The 18145-nt window shown below is 39.0% G+C and overlaps 1 protein-coding gene across 50 annotated transcripts in view; it reads left to right on the top strand.

Moving 5' to 3' along the window:
• The window catches only part of TRIP12 (thyroid hormone receptor interactor 12), a 159019-nt gene that overhangs the window by 65426 nt on the left and 75448 nt on the right, over positions 1-18145 (top strand). For 32 of the 50 annotated variants that reach the window (XM_055379644.1, XM_055379641.1, XM_055379643.2 and 29 more), the window contains one exon: positions 776-1578. In XM_055379644.1, coding sequence (XP_055235619.1) covers positions 776-1578 — 803 coding nt within the window. The remainder of the gene's footprint in view (positions 1-775; positions 1579-18145) is intronic. The other 18 variants (XM_055379652.1, XM_055379670.2, XM_055379664.2 and 15 more) reach the window with 1 other exon arrangement.

Here is an 18145-nt window from a genome sequence, read left to right as displayed (position 1 = left end):
ATTGCATAATGTTAAAACTTGAGGTTATTCCAAAACGTTTTGATACATATTTTCATTATTCTCTAAGTAACTTTTAGGTTTGACAGTTTATCACCTTTGCAGTGATTAGTGCAGTATACCCTAGACAATGAGTTTGTCAATGATAAAGTGATATTTTTGTTTGGAGAGCCGTAAGATTCCCCCTTCGCTTAACAAACCATTATGGCCATTTTTATCTCTTTTTATTTTTTAATCTTTTTTTTAGTTTTTATTGTCAGAGCCATAGTTTAGGTTTAGGTCAGTGATTCTTAAGATCTAATTGGTAGGAGACTTTGGAAAGCAGTGTTAACTTTGAAGATTTGATAGTACTAAAATATAAAAATCTCTAACCTTCATTTTGAAAGTGCGTATGTTAATGCTTATTTCTTCTAAGCTTTGACAAAGCAGTTGTGCTTGTGAATAGGGCATCAATATTCTGGCTTCCTCTGGTTCTGAACAATTAAGTGTTGTTTTTCTTGTAATCTTAATTCTTGTTTTGTGATTAGGAGTGTTAGTGTCAGTAATCTTTGGGCTAAAGAACACCCTTATCTTTTAATCAGATATTTTACTATCCAAAGTCACATCTGCTTTTGTTTTGTTCTTTTATTTCGTTTTACACATTTGAACCTTCTGAAAACCTATGTTTAATACTGGACTTAGTAGGAACATATTCATACTTTATTTTTTGAAAGCATTATATATGACAGTTGTAATTATGACAGGCTGATACTAACTGTTTTCTTATCTAACCTCTTAGAAGCTGCAGTTCATCATCTGCTGTGATAGTTCCACAACCAGAGGATCCAGACAGAGCCAATACTTCAGAAAGACAAAAAACGGGGCAGGTGCCTAAGAAAGACAATTCTCGAGGAGTGAAGCGCAGTGCTAGTCCAGACTACAACAGGACCAATTCTCCTAGCTCTGCAAAAAAACCAAAAGCACTACAGCATACCGAATCTCCCTCAGAAACAAATAAGCCACATAGTAAGTCAAAGAAGAGACATTTAGACCAGGAGCAACAACTGAAATCTGCACAATCACCATCAACAAGCAAGGCTCATACCAGGAAGAGTGGGGCCACTGGCGGTTCACGGAGTCAGAAAAGAAAAAGGACAGAGAGTTCTTGTGTAAAGAGTGGCTCCGGGTCTGAATCAACTGGTGCAGAAGAGAGATCTGCGAAACCTACCAAGCTGGCTTCAAAATCAGCCACCTCAGCCAAAGCTGGGTGTAGCACCATCACTGATTCTTCTTCTGCTGCCTCTACTTCCTCCTCGTCTTCTGCTCTAGCCTCGGCCTCCTCCACTGTACCACCAGGTGCCAGAGTGAAACAAGGAAAAGATCAGAACAAGGCCAGGCGTTCCCGTTCAGCATCCAGTCCCAGCCCCAGAAGAAGTAGCAGGGAAAAGGAACAGAGTAAAACTGGTGGCTCTTCAAAATTTGATTGGGCTGCTCGTTTCAGCCCTAAAGTTAGCCTTCCTAAAACAAAACTGTCTCTTCCAGGGTCTTCTAAGTCAGAGACATCAAAACCTGGACCTTCTGGATTACAGGCCAAATTAGCAAGTAAGTTTACAAAAAGGTCTTTTTCTTCAATTAAAGAAAGTTTCTCTTGGTTTGTCAAAAGCAATTATGCTTTAAAGTTAAGGGTTTTTTTCCCCCAGTCTTAGATAATCTTAGATGTATTACTGTCTGTATAATTAAGTACATAACAGCATGTAGTAAGTGCTACTACATTTAGTTTTGTTGAGACAGGTAAGGAAGACTGCCTTCCTATTATTACAAAAGCATCACATTTTAGTGTCTGTGTCTTTATTCGTCCTTGCGGCATCTCCTACTTCACTGATTTCCTAATATCAGGATGGGACATAAAGTTGGATTTTCTTCTATACCACATACAAAGTTATCATTTAGTTAGGAGTTCTTTTTAGTTATGAGTTGCCATGATCAGAGATCAAATATATATGTTTTTTTTGATGGAGTCTCACTCTGTTGCCTAGGCTGGAGTGCAGTAGCACAGTCTCGGCTCACTGCAACCTCCGCCTCCTGGGCTTAAGCAATCCTCTTGCCTTGGCCTCCAGAGTAACTGGGAGTACAAGTGTGCACACCATGCCTGGGTAATTTTTGTGTTTTTAGTAGAGATGGGGTTTCACTATGTTGGCCACGTTGGTCTCAAACTTCTGACCTCAAGTGATCTGCTCACCTCGGCCTCCCAAAGTGTTGGGATTACAGGTGTGAGCTACCATGCCTGGCCAAATATATTTTTTTATATGAGATATTCTTGATGTGTAGATACAATGAATTAAGTTATTACTATAAATATGCCTCAATATAAATTAAACTTTTTCATATGTAATATCTCACGGTCTTTAAGGAGTTTTGTCTAAAGATGAATACTACTTATGTTTCACTACTCTTATATACACTACTCTGTGTCCTAAGTGAGTAAGAATATTGCTCTCTAAAAGTTTACAGTGGAGTAGAAAGAATTTGTGTTTTGAGAATACATTCAAGCAAAGAAACAGAAAGTAGATGGAAGAAACATAGCGTTATGTGCATTCCTTCGTGAGTCAGTTTTGGAGATATCCAGGAACTCTTGTCCCTCTCTCTTTACCAAAACACTTCTTTAGGGAACCAGCTGCTCATCTGGGGAATGCTAGTGTCTTTCTTTTCTTTCCTTCCTTCCTTTTTTTTTTTTTTTTTTTTTTTTGAGACAGAGTCTCACTCTGTTGCCCAGGATGGAGTAGTGGTGCGAGTGGTACGATCTTGGCTCACTGCAACCTCCACCTCCTGGGTTCAAGCAATTCTCCTGTCTCAGCCTCCTGAGTAGCTGGGATTACAAGTGTGCGCCATCACACCCAGCTAATTTTTGTATTTTTAGTAGAGAGGGAGTTTCACCATGTTGGTCAGGCTGGTCTTGAACTGGGACAAGTGATCCACCTGTTGCAGCCTCCCAAAGTGTTGGGATTATAAGTGTGAGCCACTGTGCCCAGGCTTCTTTCCTTATTTCTATTTCAGAAACCTATAAAGGACAAATAGGATAATAAAGCACTTATCTCTACAATTTTTAAAAGCATTTTAATTTTATAATACCTAATTAGGAAGCTTGCTTTTAAGCATCTTTTCTTCTCTGATGGATTTTAGATCTACATTTGGGTAGGGCTATAATGTTTTCTTGGTTTAAAAAGATTGTATATAGTGTCTACTAGCATTCTTGTCAAAGTATAGCTCATATTGAATCAGCCTAACTTAAAATTGAATCAGAACTATTAGCTCTGTTTAATTTAACACTGCAGTCTAAAACTACTTTTGGTTGATTCACATATTACCTGAAATGACAATACTATTAATAGTAGGTACTATATAAAAAATTTTATGTTTAACCTGTATGATAGGTTATTGTGAAGTAACATATTTTACTTTTAGATTGAACTTTGTTCTGTTTTGGTATTTTAAATATGCAGAACATCTGTATAAAATGTTTTAAGTTTAAAGGATTAAGATAGGCTAGATCAGTATCTTGAAGTGAGAAGGAAAAAAATGTCCAAGTTAAAAGGACAACCAACTATTTGTCCTTCCAAGGCTTTATTGATAATTGGAGTTATATATGTCAGCTTTTATACTGCCTTTCCTCCCTGTGTTTTGTGCCTGTCAGTCCTGCTATGTAATATTCACAGCCAGTGAGCCAGGTTGAGTTTACAGCAAGCTGCTTAGGATTCACTTCCCCTTCAGCCTTCCAGTCTGCCTCATTTGAAGAACTCATCTCTTATATGTAGGAGGGTTCTAGGGCCAGGCAGTAGCAGATTGTACTTGAGTGTCATGGCCTTGGTCCTTTGTAGAGATCAGCTTTCTTTTCTTTATATAGTCTGTTAACTTGATTTTTAAAAGAAAACCCAACTCTACCAGTGGCTAATCAGTGGGATTTCCTCCTTGGTGTTTCAATCAGGAAACACCAGGAGTTTTGGCAGTGTCATTATGCTGCTGGTTTGATAAAACCAATCCAGATAATTCCATTAAGCCTGCTCAGCACATAGTCACAAACTAATTTAGTATTTTAAAACTCATTTCACCATTATTTCATTCACTTTCACAGTATCTGTGTTCTATTGTCACTATTAAATCACTTTTCCGTTTTCACTGCCACTATCCCAGTTCTGATCTCTTATCGTAGCCTAAGCTGTTGAAACAAGAGAATGGAACCAGCGTTTGTGTAGCATAAAATAAGCACCAGGTATTTTACATATGCAGTTACATATTCTTTAAAAAAAAAAAAAATGGTGCTTTAGGATACACTTTTTTTTTTTTTTTCTGAGACAGAGTCTTGCTGTATTACCCAGGCTGGAGTGTGTGTAGTGGCGCAGTTGGCTCACCGCAACCTCTACCTCCCAGGTTCAGGTGATTCTCGTGCCTCAGCCTCCCAAGTAGCTGGGATTACAGGCATGCGCCTGTAATTAGCCACCATGCTTGGCTAATTTTTGTATTTTTAGTAGAGACAGGGTTTCGCCATATTGACCAGGCTGGTCTCGAACTCCCGACTTCAGGTGATCTGCCAGCCTCAGCCTGCCAAAGTGCTGGGATTACAGGCCTGAGCCACCATGCCCAGCCTAGGATAGTTATCAAGGAAATGTATTCCAAGGAGATGAAATAACTTCTCTCAGTAATATACCTCATACTTGGCAGAGTTAGGATTTGAAGATGGGGGTAGTAGGTGTGACCTTGAATGAAGCATTTTCTTTTCTTTCTTTCTTTTTTTTTTAAAAAACCCTTGTTAGTTTTTGTGTTTTACTGTTGTAACATAATTGGGCCATTTGGAGATACTAAGACTCCAGAGAAAATGAAATGTTATTTGGTCCTTCATTGATAGTATTTATTAAATTTAGAGATGAGTACTATGTGGACCCAAGGATTCATACCATATCATTCACCATATATTTGCTGTTTTTCCAATAAATGAAAACATTTCAAAACAAAGTAGCATGTATTTACTGTGCTTTTAAGTGCCTGACAGTTAGTTGTTCTGAACACCTTACGTGAGTCATCTTATTTGTTCCTCATCAGTCTTGTATAGCAAGTTGTTGTTTTTTGTTTTTGTTTGTTTGTTTTAAGATGGAGTCTTCCTGTGTTGCACAGGCTGGAATGCAGTGGCATGATCTCAACTTACTGCAGTCTCTGCCTGCTGGGTTCAAGTGATTCTCCTATCTCAGCCTCCCAAGTAACTGGGATTATAGGCACGCGCCACCATGCCCGGCTAATTTTTTGTGATTTTAGTATAGAGATGGGGTTTCACCATATTGGCCAGGCTGGTCTTGAATGCCTGACCTCAAGTGATCCACCCCCCGCGGCCTCCCAGAATGCTGGGATTACAGGCATAAGCCACTGTGCCTAGCCTTTGTGTGGCAAGTATTTTTATTCCCAGTTTACAGGTTAGGAAGCTTTGGATCATTAGTAAAGTTACCTGTCTAAGGTCACAGAACTAAGAAGTGACAAAGCCGAGTTAAAACCCAGGCCATTTGATCCCAGAAATTGGCCTTGAGGACAGAATGCATAGGGGTGAACAGATAGGGCAAGCTCAGTCTGGGTAGGTTTCTTGAAGTCAAAACAAGGCATTGTGCATTTTAGGCATGATTAAATGTGTCACTTCAGAAAATAGTTTACGATAGAATTAATTGGCATGTAATGTTTCTTAAGGATATAGGGGCAAAATGTGGTATTTTATGATTGTCTCTGAGTTTCAGGTAATGATATTTTGAGGAGTAGAGCCAAAAATGTCAGATTCAAATCTTAGTTCTGCCATTTTTTCAGTTGGTAACTGTAGGGAATGTTTGTAACTTTTTCTCCGTAAAATGGGCATAGTAGCTATTTGAGGAATAAATGAAAACATTAGAAGACTTAGCATAGTGCTTAGTACACAGGAGGCATCACAAAATTTAGGGTGTACAACTGAAAGTGAATATCTTCAGAAAACACATTCAAAGGAGCATTTTGAGAATGGGGGATCAGTAAGTCCTGGCCATTGGTCAATTTTAAGGTAGCTATTAGATTTGGAACACCAGATTTAAAGTTTTTTTATTTCCTAAAAATCAAATACTACATGTTGTCATTTGTAAGTTGGAACTAAATAATGTATACACGTGGACATAGAGTGTGGAGTAATAAACATTGGAGACTGGGAAGGAGATGAAGGATGATAAATTACCTCATGGCTGTAATATACATTATTTGGATGATGGTTAATACGGAAAGCCCAGACTTTGCCACTAAGCAGTATATTCATATAACAAAACTGCACTTGCACCCCTTAAATTCACACAAGAAAGTCAAAACTAGGAATATATATACAAATAAAATTGCATAATTTTATATGTAAACATGTGACCTATATAAATGGATACATCAACATAAATGAAAACAAAAATGTCAATATTAATACATGTACATTGCTTTAAAAAAATATTGTTATCTCCTCATAGTTTGGCGGGGTTGGGCAAATCATTCAGCTGTAGTTATGATACCAACCCTATTACTAATCTTATTTGCAAAATAATAAGATTCCTCCTTGTGAAGCATAAATGAAAGATTTTCAAAGTTGTTTTCACATATGAAGTGCCATAGAATACAGCAACATACTGTAATGCACCATGTAATGTTGAATTGAGAGTTATGGTCATGTATGTATGTATGTATTTTATTTATTTATTTATTTTTGGCGTCAGAGTCTCATTCTTGTCGCCCAGTCTGGAGTGCAGTGGTGTGATCTCTGCTCACTGCATCCTCCCCCTTCTGGGTTCAAGTGATTCTCGTGTCTCAGCCTCCCAAGTAGCTGGGATTCACAGGTGCCACCACACCTGGCTAATTTTTGTATTTTTAGTAGAGATGGGGTTTTGCCATGTTGGCCAGGCTGGTCTCGAACTCCTGACCTCAGGTGATCTGCCCGCCTCGCCCAGCCAGGTCATGTATTTAAAGGGCTTTTGTATGCATCAGGGTTTTTTTGTTTTAACGTTAATTCAGAGGCCAGAATTAGATTCAGTGGGTGGATGGAAGTTGAGAGATGGGCTTCTGATTAATACAAATCTTAGTAGAATAAAAATCTAAAAATTATATTAAAAATAGAGTAGGCCATTGTGAGAAATTTCACATTGGGTAGGTTATTTTATTTTATTTTGGATATCCTTTGTTTTCTTGCAGTTTTTAAGAATTGAACCTATTTGAATGTGTTGTGTTTCCTTAGGTAAAGACTTATTCTAAGACACAATTGGTCAGTAGGAGAGCTTCATAGTAAAGGAAATGTTTTAAAAATTGTAGGAACAACAGGATTTTTAAGATGCTTTATGAAAAACCATTCCCCATGTTCAAGTATTATTCAAGGAGATTCTAGATAAGCAGGAATATATTGAAAGCTGTGGGAAGACTTGCAGTAACTTCTTAACCCAATAATTTGCAAATTAATTTGACCAGCTATTACTTGGGAACCAGTAGTGGTTCATGGAATACACTCAGGAAATGATATAATACATTTAGTGAGGAAGCTTAAACAGGAAGACCTTGTTATTGTGCTGCTTAGTCAATTGTTGACCGACCAATGAACAAGTTCCCGGCGAGGCACTAGGGCTGGCAGAAGATCTAGTGAAACCGCTACTTTAGTGATAGACTTCCTGAAGCACTGCTGCTTGCCAGCTGTATCTCATCAAAACAGCCCTGAGACAAAGGTCATTCTGTGTTACTTGGTAAAAGTCTCCTGAGTACCCCAGAAAGAAAATTGTTAATGTAACAATTTTTAATGTACATTAGGAAGTTATAGCTGTCTCTGTTTAGCCTAAGTAAGTAGACATTTTTGCAAATTTTATACAGCATAAATATAAAACCAGTAGGGTAATGTAATGATATAGTTGGCTTCAAAAATCTTTTTATATTTTAATATACTTTAAATAATTTTATAATAGTTTGGCTTCAAAATATATTTTGCTAATCTACCTTCTTATAAAAGCTAATTTAAAAAAAAATTTTTGCAATAATTTCAAAGTGAGTAGATGATGATGGTATAGAATTATAAGAAACAATTGGTGATCAAAATCTGAGTAATTATGGAACCTGTTTATAGAAAAACTTAAGTTATATTTCCAGGCAGATGTTCTGTTGAAGATCTACTTTACTCTCTATTATTTAAAGTGGACATCATGTGCACGTTATTAGTAACATAGCAGTAGTTAACAGCTTACTTTTGTCTTGAGTTTCATATTCTCCTGGTGACTTTGCATATAGCCTGTGGTTTTTATCAGACCTAGACAAGAACCAGGCAAAAGCCAAATTCTAGAAAAGAGATTCTGATTAGATTAGGAAGACATAGTGCTTTGCGCCCCTAGCACGGAGGGAGGAAATAAGAATGAGTTAAGCAGGAGAGATGAATTTAAGTTAGATACATGGTTTTGTGTCCGGAATTGGTGGGTTCTTGGTCTCACTGACTTCAAGAATGAAGCCGCGGACCCTCATGGTGAGTGTTATAGCTCTTAAGGTGGCACATCTGGAATTTGTTCCTTCTGATGTTCGGATGTGTTCGGACTTTCTTCCTTCTGGTGGGTTCATGGTCTCGCTGGCTCAGGAGTGAAACTGCAGACCTTCGCGGTGAGTGTTACAGCTCTTAAGGCAGCACGTCTGGAGTTGTTCGTTCCTCCCGGTGGGCTCATGGTCTTGCTGGCTTCAGGAGTGAAGCTGCAGATCTTCGTGGTGAGTGTTACAGCTCATAAAAGCAGTGTGGACCCAAAGAGTGAGCAGTAGCAAGATTTATTGCAAAGAGTGAAAGAACAAAGCTTCCAGTGTGGAAGGGGGGACCCGAGCGGGTTGCCACTGCTGGCTCGGGCAGCCTGCTTTTATTCTCTTATCTGGCCCCAGCCACATCCTGCTGATTGGTAGAGCCGAGTGGTCTGTTTTGACAGGGTGCTAACTGGTGCGTTTACAATCCCTGAGCTAGACACTAAAGGTTCTCCATGTCCCCACCAGATTAGCTAGATACAGAGTGTTGACACAAAGGTTCTCCAAGGCTCCACCAGAGTAGCTAGAGAGTGTCGATTGGTGCATTGACAAACCCTGAGCTAGACACAGGGTGCTGATTGGTGTGTTTACAAACCTTGAGCTAGATACAGAGTGCCGATTGGTGTATTTACAATCCCTGAGCTAGACATAAAGGTTCTCCAGGGCCCCAACCAGAGTAGTTAGATACAGAGTGTCGATTGGTGTAGTCACAAACCCTGAGCTAGACACAGGGTGCTGATTGGTGCGTTTACAATCCCTGAGCTAGACACAAAGGTTCTCCACGTCCCCACCAGATTAGCTAGATACAGAGTGTCCACACAAAGGTTCCCCAAAGCCCCACCAGAGTTCCTAGATACAGAGTGTCGATTGGTGCATTCACAAACCCTGAGCTAGACACAGGGTGCTGATTGGTGTGTTTACAAACCTTGAGCTACATACAGAGTGCCGATTTACAATCCCTGAGTTAGACATAAAGGTTCTCCACTTCCCCACCAGACTCAGGACCCTAGCTGGCTTCACCCAGTGGATCCTGCACCGGGGCTGCAGGTGGAGCTGCCTGCCAGTCCCGCGCCGTGCGCTCGCACTCCTCAGCCCTTGGGTGATCGATGGGACTGGGCGCCGTGGAGCAGGGGGCGGCGCTCGTCGGGGAGGCTTGGGCTGCACAGGAGCCCACGGAGGCGGGGGAAGGCTCAGCCATGGTGGGCTGCTGTCCCGAGGCCCGCACTGCGGGAAGGCAGCTAAGGCCTGGCGAGAAATCGAGTGCAGCACCGGTGGGCTGGCACTGCTGGGGGACCCAGTACATTCTCCACAGCCGCTGGCCCGGGTGCTGAGCCCCTCATTGCCTGGGGCCGGCAGGGCCGGCCGGTTGCTCCGAGTGTGGGGCCCACCAAGCCCACACCCACCCGGAACTCCATCTGGCCCGCAAGCGCCGGGTGCAGCCCCGGTTCCCACTCGCGCCTCTCCCTCCACACCTCCCTGCAAGCTGAGGGAGTGGGCTCTGGCCTTGGCCAGCCCCTAAAGGGGCTCCCACATTGCAGCGGTGGGCTGAAGGGCTCCTCAAGTGCCGCCAAAGTTGGAGCCCAGGCAGAGGAGGCACCGAGAGCGAGCGAGGGCTGTGAGGACTGCCAGCACGCTGTCACCTTTCAGTTTCACCAACTTGCATCTTGCAGGATCATCTCTACTTGCGTGAAAAAGGTAGATTATCTGTGAGCCCTGTGAAGAGTTGGGCAGGGAGCTTAAAAGGAAACGGGTTGAGTGTCAGTTTTCTATATTACAAGGCAGCTATTAAAGTAATTTAGCAACTTAAAAGTTTAGAAGTTCCAATATGTGACCGCTTTGAAAAATTACTAACAAATAATCCTAGTGTTTTTGAGGCTTTAAAAAAACTTTAAACGGAAGTGGCCAAATTTTAAAAAGAGATCATTTAATTGTAAATACAGCATTGACTTCTTTGTTAACAAGGCTTTGCTTTGTATTACATTGTTTGGAAATTATAGATGACCATGTTATATATTGTTTTGTATGCAAGGTCAAAATAAGAATTAAATTAGCCAAATTATGTTTTACTCAACTTACATTAGTAATTGCCCTTTATATTCTTACGTGTATTCTGGAATGGTTTTGACATTTCTGATTCTGATATATGTTTGTTAAAAATAATCCAGAAAGTACCAAAATATACAAAGAAGAAAAATACAAAGTCACTTTTAATTTCATTCACCAAGGGCTACCTCTTTTTTTTTTTTTTTTTTTTTTTGGTGTGTATCATGCCAAAAATTTTCACTTTATATTTATCAACGCTTATGCGCAGTGTAAAGTGAAAGAGTTATATAAGATCTTTTTTTTCTTCTTCTTCAAGAAGATAATCATAGCTTACTGCAGCCTTGATCTCAAAAGATTCAAACAGTGTTCCCACCTCAGCACCCCAGGTAGCTGGGACCACAGGCACATGCCACCATACCCAGCTAATTTTTTTAGAAAGATATTTTTTTGTAGAGATGAGGTCTCACTATGTTGCCTAGGTTCGTCTCAAACTCCTGGATTCAAGCGATCCTCCTATCTAGGCCTCCGAAAGTGCTTGGATTATAGGCATGAGCCACTACGCCTGGCCAGATCTATTATTTTTTTTTAAAGCAGTCTTTCTGCCACTTTGCCCTTTTCTATAGCTGATTATTTTGATGTTTCAGTGTCTAGATTATGTGCTTTTATATGTCCCTTTGTTGATTCTTCTCCCCCACCCCCAAGTGTTTGATCCCTGTTGTGTTCCCCTTAGGGAAAATGAAGATTTTGCATTCTAACCTTACCCCACCCCATTCACCTACCAAACACATACTGTTACATACTTCCTGTCCTCCCAGTGATGATCAGCACGCAGGGTTTATTGTATCATGAACATCTAAATGTTATTTACACCGAGCCATGTAAAGGAACATTTCCTTTCTCACACATTTTTGCTTTTCCTGAATTTTAAATTCCTTTTTGTTGTTGTTTTCCTTACTTTCCCATGAACTTACTCAAACTCCACATTCCTTACTAATTGTCACAATCTTTTCTCAAGCTGTCTGCATGCATTTGTTTCATCTCGAAGAAATGAGGCCTCTGGATGGTTGTTCATTATGCCTGGTTATATGGCTTCAGCCTTGGGATTTTCTTCAGTCTTCTTAGTTTCCCTTTTCTAGATTTCATGTCATCTTGGTTTCTTGTTTTGGTGGAATATTTCTTCTTGATTCTAAGGAAAAGTATTTATGAGATTTTAATAATTTACAATTTATTTTTTCAAAATTTAGATGTCTGAAAATGTTATACCACCCTGATACTTATTTGCCAGATTGGTGAATATAGAATTCTGGGTTGGGAATTACTTTCCTTCAGAATTTTCAAGAATTATATAGTGTATTCTGTCTTTCAATACTGGCACCATTCCTAGTTCCGATTTATTCCTTGATAGGGTGACCAACTGGTTTTGCTTTCTCTGGATCTGGGGCATTCTGAAGACTCAGGACTTACAGCTCTAAAACCAGGATAGTCCTAGGCAAACTGGGACTGTTGGTCACCGTGTACTTGTTTCTTTTCTTTTTCTTGATTTTCTATTGAGTGCTTGTCCTCTTAAATGGTCTTGATCTTACTGTTTGACATTGCTTTCCATTTTCGTTCTGTTTCTGGTAGATTTCTACATCTTCCAACTTTTCTCTTGAAATGCTTTTTTTCCCCCATGTTTGCCATGTTTTATTTCCAAGAGGTGATTTTGTTTTCATTTCCTTGTTTATAGAATCATGCATTTGGTTTATGGTTGCATTTCTTTTTTGATGACATTAATAGTGAGTTTTCTTTGCCTGTGTAATCTCAAGTATTTGTGTGGGGGGGGGCAGGGGGTGGGGCCTGCATTTTGGATTGGTTTTGTCTTTCATGTTAGGAACTTTTCTCATATTCTGGTAATTCTGGTAATTCCTGGTTGTCTCCTCATACTCAAGTGTAATTCAAGACCAAAAGTCTAATTTATAAGCTCTGAGTACAGAAGGGAGGTTTGACCGAGATTCATTGTTTAGTGATCTGGTTGGGTCATTTTGTTGTAAACTTCCTCTTATCATTATTTTTAGATCTTTTTTTCTTTAGCTGGTAAAATTCCACAGAGAAGATTGTTTCAAACTTCTGCCTCAAGGTGAAGCCCTAAGTGCCTGAGTTCTGGGGGCCAAGTGGGAGAAGAGGCCACAGACGGAGGCAGGATAATGTATATTGTCAGACAGTATGTCTGTACTCGATTCCCTTCTCTCCCTCTTATTTTTGGTATAGTGAACCTATTTGTACTATGTACTTTAGTCAGGAATTTCTATATTCTATACTTCCTAAAGAATAAAGGTCTTGTTTTTTGCTGGAACCAGGAGAGGAATGGTTACCCAGCTGTACAAGTGTGGGAGAGGATCTGAGGATCTGATGCCTTGTAAACAGCCTATCAGCCAATCTTCAGTTTTAATCCCAACACTGCCCTAGAGGTATCTGGCATCATCGGATCCTGAGCCTTTTTGGGTTTCTCTGGTGTCAGTTTGATTGGTAGTTAATCTCAGCTTTCTACTTTCAGCTTTCTGGACTTCCCAGTGCATTTAGCCCCGGCATTTCTGGTTTTCATCTCCTAAAATTGTATTGTAATGATAGTGTCTTCTGTTCTTCTCATCCTTGTAGATTTATGTCTCAGATTGTTTTAATGCTGTATTAGTGGCATTTCATGTGGAGACAGAAGTGAGTGCATGTGTGTTAAATCTTCTGTCTTTACCAAGAAGGGAGACACTTCGCTAGGCATATGCAAAAGTATGATCTCGCTGTACATGACAGTGGGCATTACTTTTTGAGTGCCTGTTACGTGCCAGGCTCTGAAATAGACGTTTGATGTCCGTTAAATTTCATCTTCAGAATGACAGAGCAAGGTAATAGTTGTGGAGAAACAAAAGTGCATTATTTGTCTAAACACTTTGTAATAGAGTGGTTTCCTTTCAAATAGCTATAAATTACATCATTTGTAATGGCTAGATATGGATGTACCCTAATTAAGTATAGCTTTGTAATTTACACCACTCTTTCCTTGTTAAGTCACTGGTTATATTCTTTTTAGATATTGACATATATTTTGAAACTGCACTTAGAAATATATGAATTCCCACCAGCTGTGTAAAAGTGCGAACATGTTCACGTCCTTATTAAATAATAACTGTTTTCTTGCAACTTTAATTACCATACTGTTTTATTTAACTATTCCCTATTATTGGGCATCTAGCTTCTTTCTAGTTTCTCCTCATTATAAATACTGCTTAGATGAATACCTTTGGACATTTCCAATATTTGTAATTCATATTGACAAATCAGTGCATGAAATGGCTGTGCATTGACTAGGAAATAAAAATTTGCTTTAAAAATTGCTTTTGGGATTTAGCTCATTATCTGCAAAATCTGTCTTATTATTACTGAGTTATTTTAAAATAAAAGTCTCTGATTCCTTTTTATAACCTCATAGATTACTTTTCATTTTTTTTTAAATTTATTTTTACCAAAGTAACCATTAATATAGTTACACAGGCGTACCTTGGAGATGTTAATGCACTCAGTTCCCAGCCACCACAATAAAATTAAAATCACAGTAAAGTGAGTTCCATGAATTTTTTTGTTTCCCAGTGCACATAAAAGTTGTACTTACACTATACTGTTATCTAGTAAGCATGCAATAAATAGCATTGTGTCTAAAAAAAAAAGTACATGGCTTAGTTAAAAATATTTTATTGCTAAAAATTGCTAATGATCATCTGAGCCTTAGCAAGTCATAATCTTTTTGCTGGTGGATGATCTTGCCTCAGTGTTGATAGATGCTGACAGATCAGGGTGGTGGTTGCTGAAGGTTGGTGTGATTGTGGCAGTTTCAAAACGATAAAGTTTGCAGCGTTGATTGACTTTTGCTTCCACGAAAGATTTCAGTATAGCATGCGATGCTGTTTGATAGCATTTTATCTGTAGTAGAACTTCTTTGAGAATTGGAGTCAATTTTTTTCCAACCCTGCTGCTGCTGCTTTATCACTAAGTTTATGTATATTTTAAATCCTTTCTTGTCATTTCAGTGATGTCTACAGCATCTTTCCATGAATAAATTCCATCTCAAGACAAAAACTACCCCCCCCCCCCTTTTTTTTTTTTTGAAAAAAAGAGAGGGTCTCGATCTGTCACCCAGGCTGGAACGCAGTGGTGTGATCATAGCTCACTGCTCAAGTAATCCTCCTTCCTCAGCTTTCTGAGCATCTGGGACTACAGGCTTGTGTCACTGCACCCAGCTAATTTTTTTTTTCTTCATAATTTTTTGTAGAAACTATGTTGCCCAGGCTGGTCTCAAACTCCTGGCCTCCAGCAATCCTCCTGCCTCTGCATTCTGAACTGCTGGGCTTACAGATGTGAGCCACTACACCCGGCCAGGCGTTTGTGTTTTAAAGATCATCATAGTCATCCCCTGATATGCCTATAAATGTAAATGACTTGTAGCAATTTTTTGATATCTACCCTTAAGATATTAATTTGTACACTGTATTCTTTTAAAATATAAAGAGGTTTTATTTCTTTTGTTTTGGAGAGTTTTAACTAGGTTTTGAAATTTGGATGAATTCTTACGTGTTTTTTTTTCCCCCTCAAAGTCTGGGTCAGTAACCATTTTCTGCAAATGGCCATATAGTAAATATTTTAGGCCTTGCTGACCACATACAATCTTTGCCACATATTCTTCTTCATTTATTATGGCTTTCTGGAATGTATAAACCATTCATAGCTTGAGAGGCTCAGGTTGCCAGTCAAATTTGTTCCACAGGCTGCCGTTTGTCAACACCTGCTCTAGACTAAAAATTCTAATAATGACTTACGGTCTGAATTTTGAGATTAATGGTGGATATTCAACCAAAATTAAATGGAAATACAAATCAGTTCACATGATGGGTAAAGCCAAGAGAATGCCTACCTTCAGGCTTGGCTGGATCCAGAGGTCAAATGAAGATAGCACTTGCAATCTCACATCTTGTGACCTCCCTCAGACTCTCCCTTTACAATAAAAGAGGATAATATCAACTCATTTATATATCAACATTTAAGGAAGTCCCTGATTTCCTTGGGTTATATACCTGTCCTTGAATGAATCAGTATGGTGGAGGAGAAAAAAGGGTGATGATGGTGAGGATTGGTGTTTGACCCTCTTGTGTAATAGTAGGAATGTGTTGGAAAAGACATTTCCAATGGTACCACGTGGAGAAGAGGTAGGAGATAGCTCTCCAGAGAACTTTAAAAATAAATAAGCAGTGCACTCAGAAAAAGGGTTTCTGTACATTAAAAATAGGTGTGTGTACTTGATCATCTAAAGTCACTTGAAAATGCATGTGTAAGTTGGAAGATAACAGTAATTATTTGAGTGGAATAATTACTTATGGAATGAAGATCTTAAATCCACTTCCCTCACCTCTTCATCCCTGCCCGATTTTTATAGAGTCTTATCAAATACATTGACATGGATGTTTGCTTTGACTTCTTGTATAACAGAAGGAATCTTGAAGAAGCTGGAAAGTTTACTTATTTCATTGCTAGAATACTTTGTCATGGTGGGGGAGACTATATTTTGATTGTGGGACTGTGTAATAGGTCTGATATGTGTATCTCAGATTACCATATGAAAGATTAACATGCCTTTAACATAGATCATGTAAGAATGGAAGATAGCATAAAAACAGGACAGCGAAGATTTATTATTCAGTTGTCTATTTCTAATTTTTAATTAACGTAACATAACTAAGAGTAAAAGCCATTCCAGTATTGGTAGTGACCTACCTTTGGTTACTCCTTTTAAGTAGGCAGACATTTCTCCTTGAGCTCATTTCTCCTGCAGAATGATGAGATTGGAATCATTAAATAATAGTCTAATGTAATGAGAAGTACATTTTAAAATTTATAAAATTTCAAGTAGACAAGGAAAGTAAATCATGTAAGCAGGAAGTACCCCAGAGCATCTTAACTATTCTTACATAAGAGTAAGTAAAATATCTAAGGTCACTGTCACTCCTCAATCTGATTCTCTTACAATGTTGTTTTAAAAATTCAAAGCTTGCAACTGGATACATACAGTTTTAATTATATCACATTTCGAAAGCCAAACCTTGCAAATTGCCGCTGTTTTGAAAGACTGAAACCTTGAACTTTGAATAAATCAGTTTGTTTTTTTTTTAATTAGGAATACATGTTCTTTTTTTTTCTTTATTTTCCTCCCTTTCTTCTCCCCTCCCTTCCTTTTCTTCCTTTTCTTTTCGCAAGGTCTTGGCCCTGTCATCCAGGCTGGAGTGCAGTAGTGTAATCTATGGCCTTGGACTCCTGGGCTTAAGGGATCCTCCCGCGTCAGCTTCCTAAGTAGCTGGGACTATAGACATGCATCACCATGCCCAGCTAATTTATTTTTATTTATTTATTTTTTGTGGAGACACAGGGTCTTACAGTGTTGTTGATGCTGGTCTCAAACTCCTGGGCTCACCCATTCCTCCAGCCTCAGCCCCCCAAATTGCTGGGATTTCAGGCATGAGCCACTATATCCAGCCTGTGTCTTTTGTTTGTTGTTTTGGTTTGGTTTTCTTGTGAGGACAAGGTCTGCGTTGCCCAGGCTGGTCTCAGACTCTTAGGACTCAAGTGATCCTCAGGCCTTCGCCTCCCAAAAATGCTGGGATTACAGGCATGAGCCACCATGCTCAGCCTGTTTTTGTTTGTTTGTTTGTTTGTTTTATAGACACGTCTGTATTGGAGAACAGAACAATTAGGATTTTTAGGCAGACAATACTAACTGCCAGTTTCATCTTTATCCAGAGGTTTAAAGATTATAGGAACAAGGGCATATATACTTATACCAATATAATAAGGTCAAGAATTTTGAGGAAAAGAATACATCTACATTTATACCTAACTTCATTACACAAAACCTTTGGGGTAAGAGTATATTAATCTAACCAGTGACATTCTTGTTGAGTGGCGTCATAAAGGTAAATGATAAATGTAGTTTTGCTGCATTACAGAGCCTGGGAAAGGGGGGTGGGGAGAGAGGGAGGGAGAGAGAGAAGGAGGGAGGGAGGGAAGGGGGGGGGAGAGAGAGAGAATAAGAGAGAATTACCTACAAGGGATCAGGAAGGACCTTTTTAGAGTAATGGAAATGTTTGTGTCTTAATGGTGATGCTGGTTATATGGGTAAATACATTTGTCAAACTCTGAACCACTCACAATAAGTATATTATTATCACATTTAAGTTATAGTTGAAGACAGTGTAAAAGAAAGTTAAACAAGTGAAGTCTGTTTTAGGACATGAATAGTGAAAGAGTAAAGTTTGATTAAAAATATGTCATCACTTCAAATCAGCAGTGTAGCCCACAGTACATTAATTTGAATAATTTATTTTTAACGTCACTAAATAGATGCAAAAGTGTGTGCTACTGTCTATTACTGTGTCATGGTATGTATAAAGATGTTTTAGTATTCATGAATGAAGGTCTATGTAATAAAGAATACAGGGTTTTTTTTAAGTGCTTTGTTAGAAGCAAAAACACTATTTTCTGGTGTGTTTTA

Source organism: Gorilla gorilla, chromosome 11, assembly GCF_029281585.2.
Source record: "Gorilla gorilla gorilla isolate KB3781 chromosome 11, NHGRI_mGorGor1-v2.1_pri, whole genome shotgun sequence".
Taxonomy (NCBI): domain Eukaryota; kingdom Metazoa; phylum Chordata; class Mammalia; order Primates; family Hominidae; genus Gorilla; species Gorilla gorilla.
The sequence above is the reverse complement of the archived record's forward strand: the minus strand, read 5'-3'. Positions and strand labels throughout refer to the sequence as shown.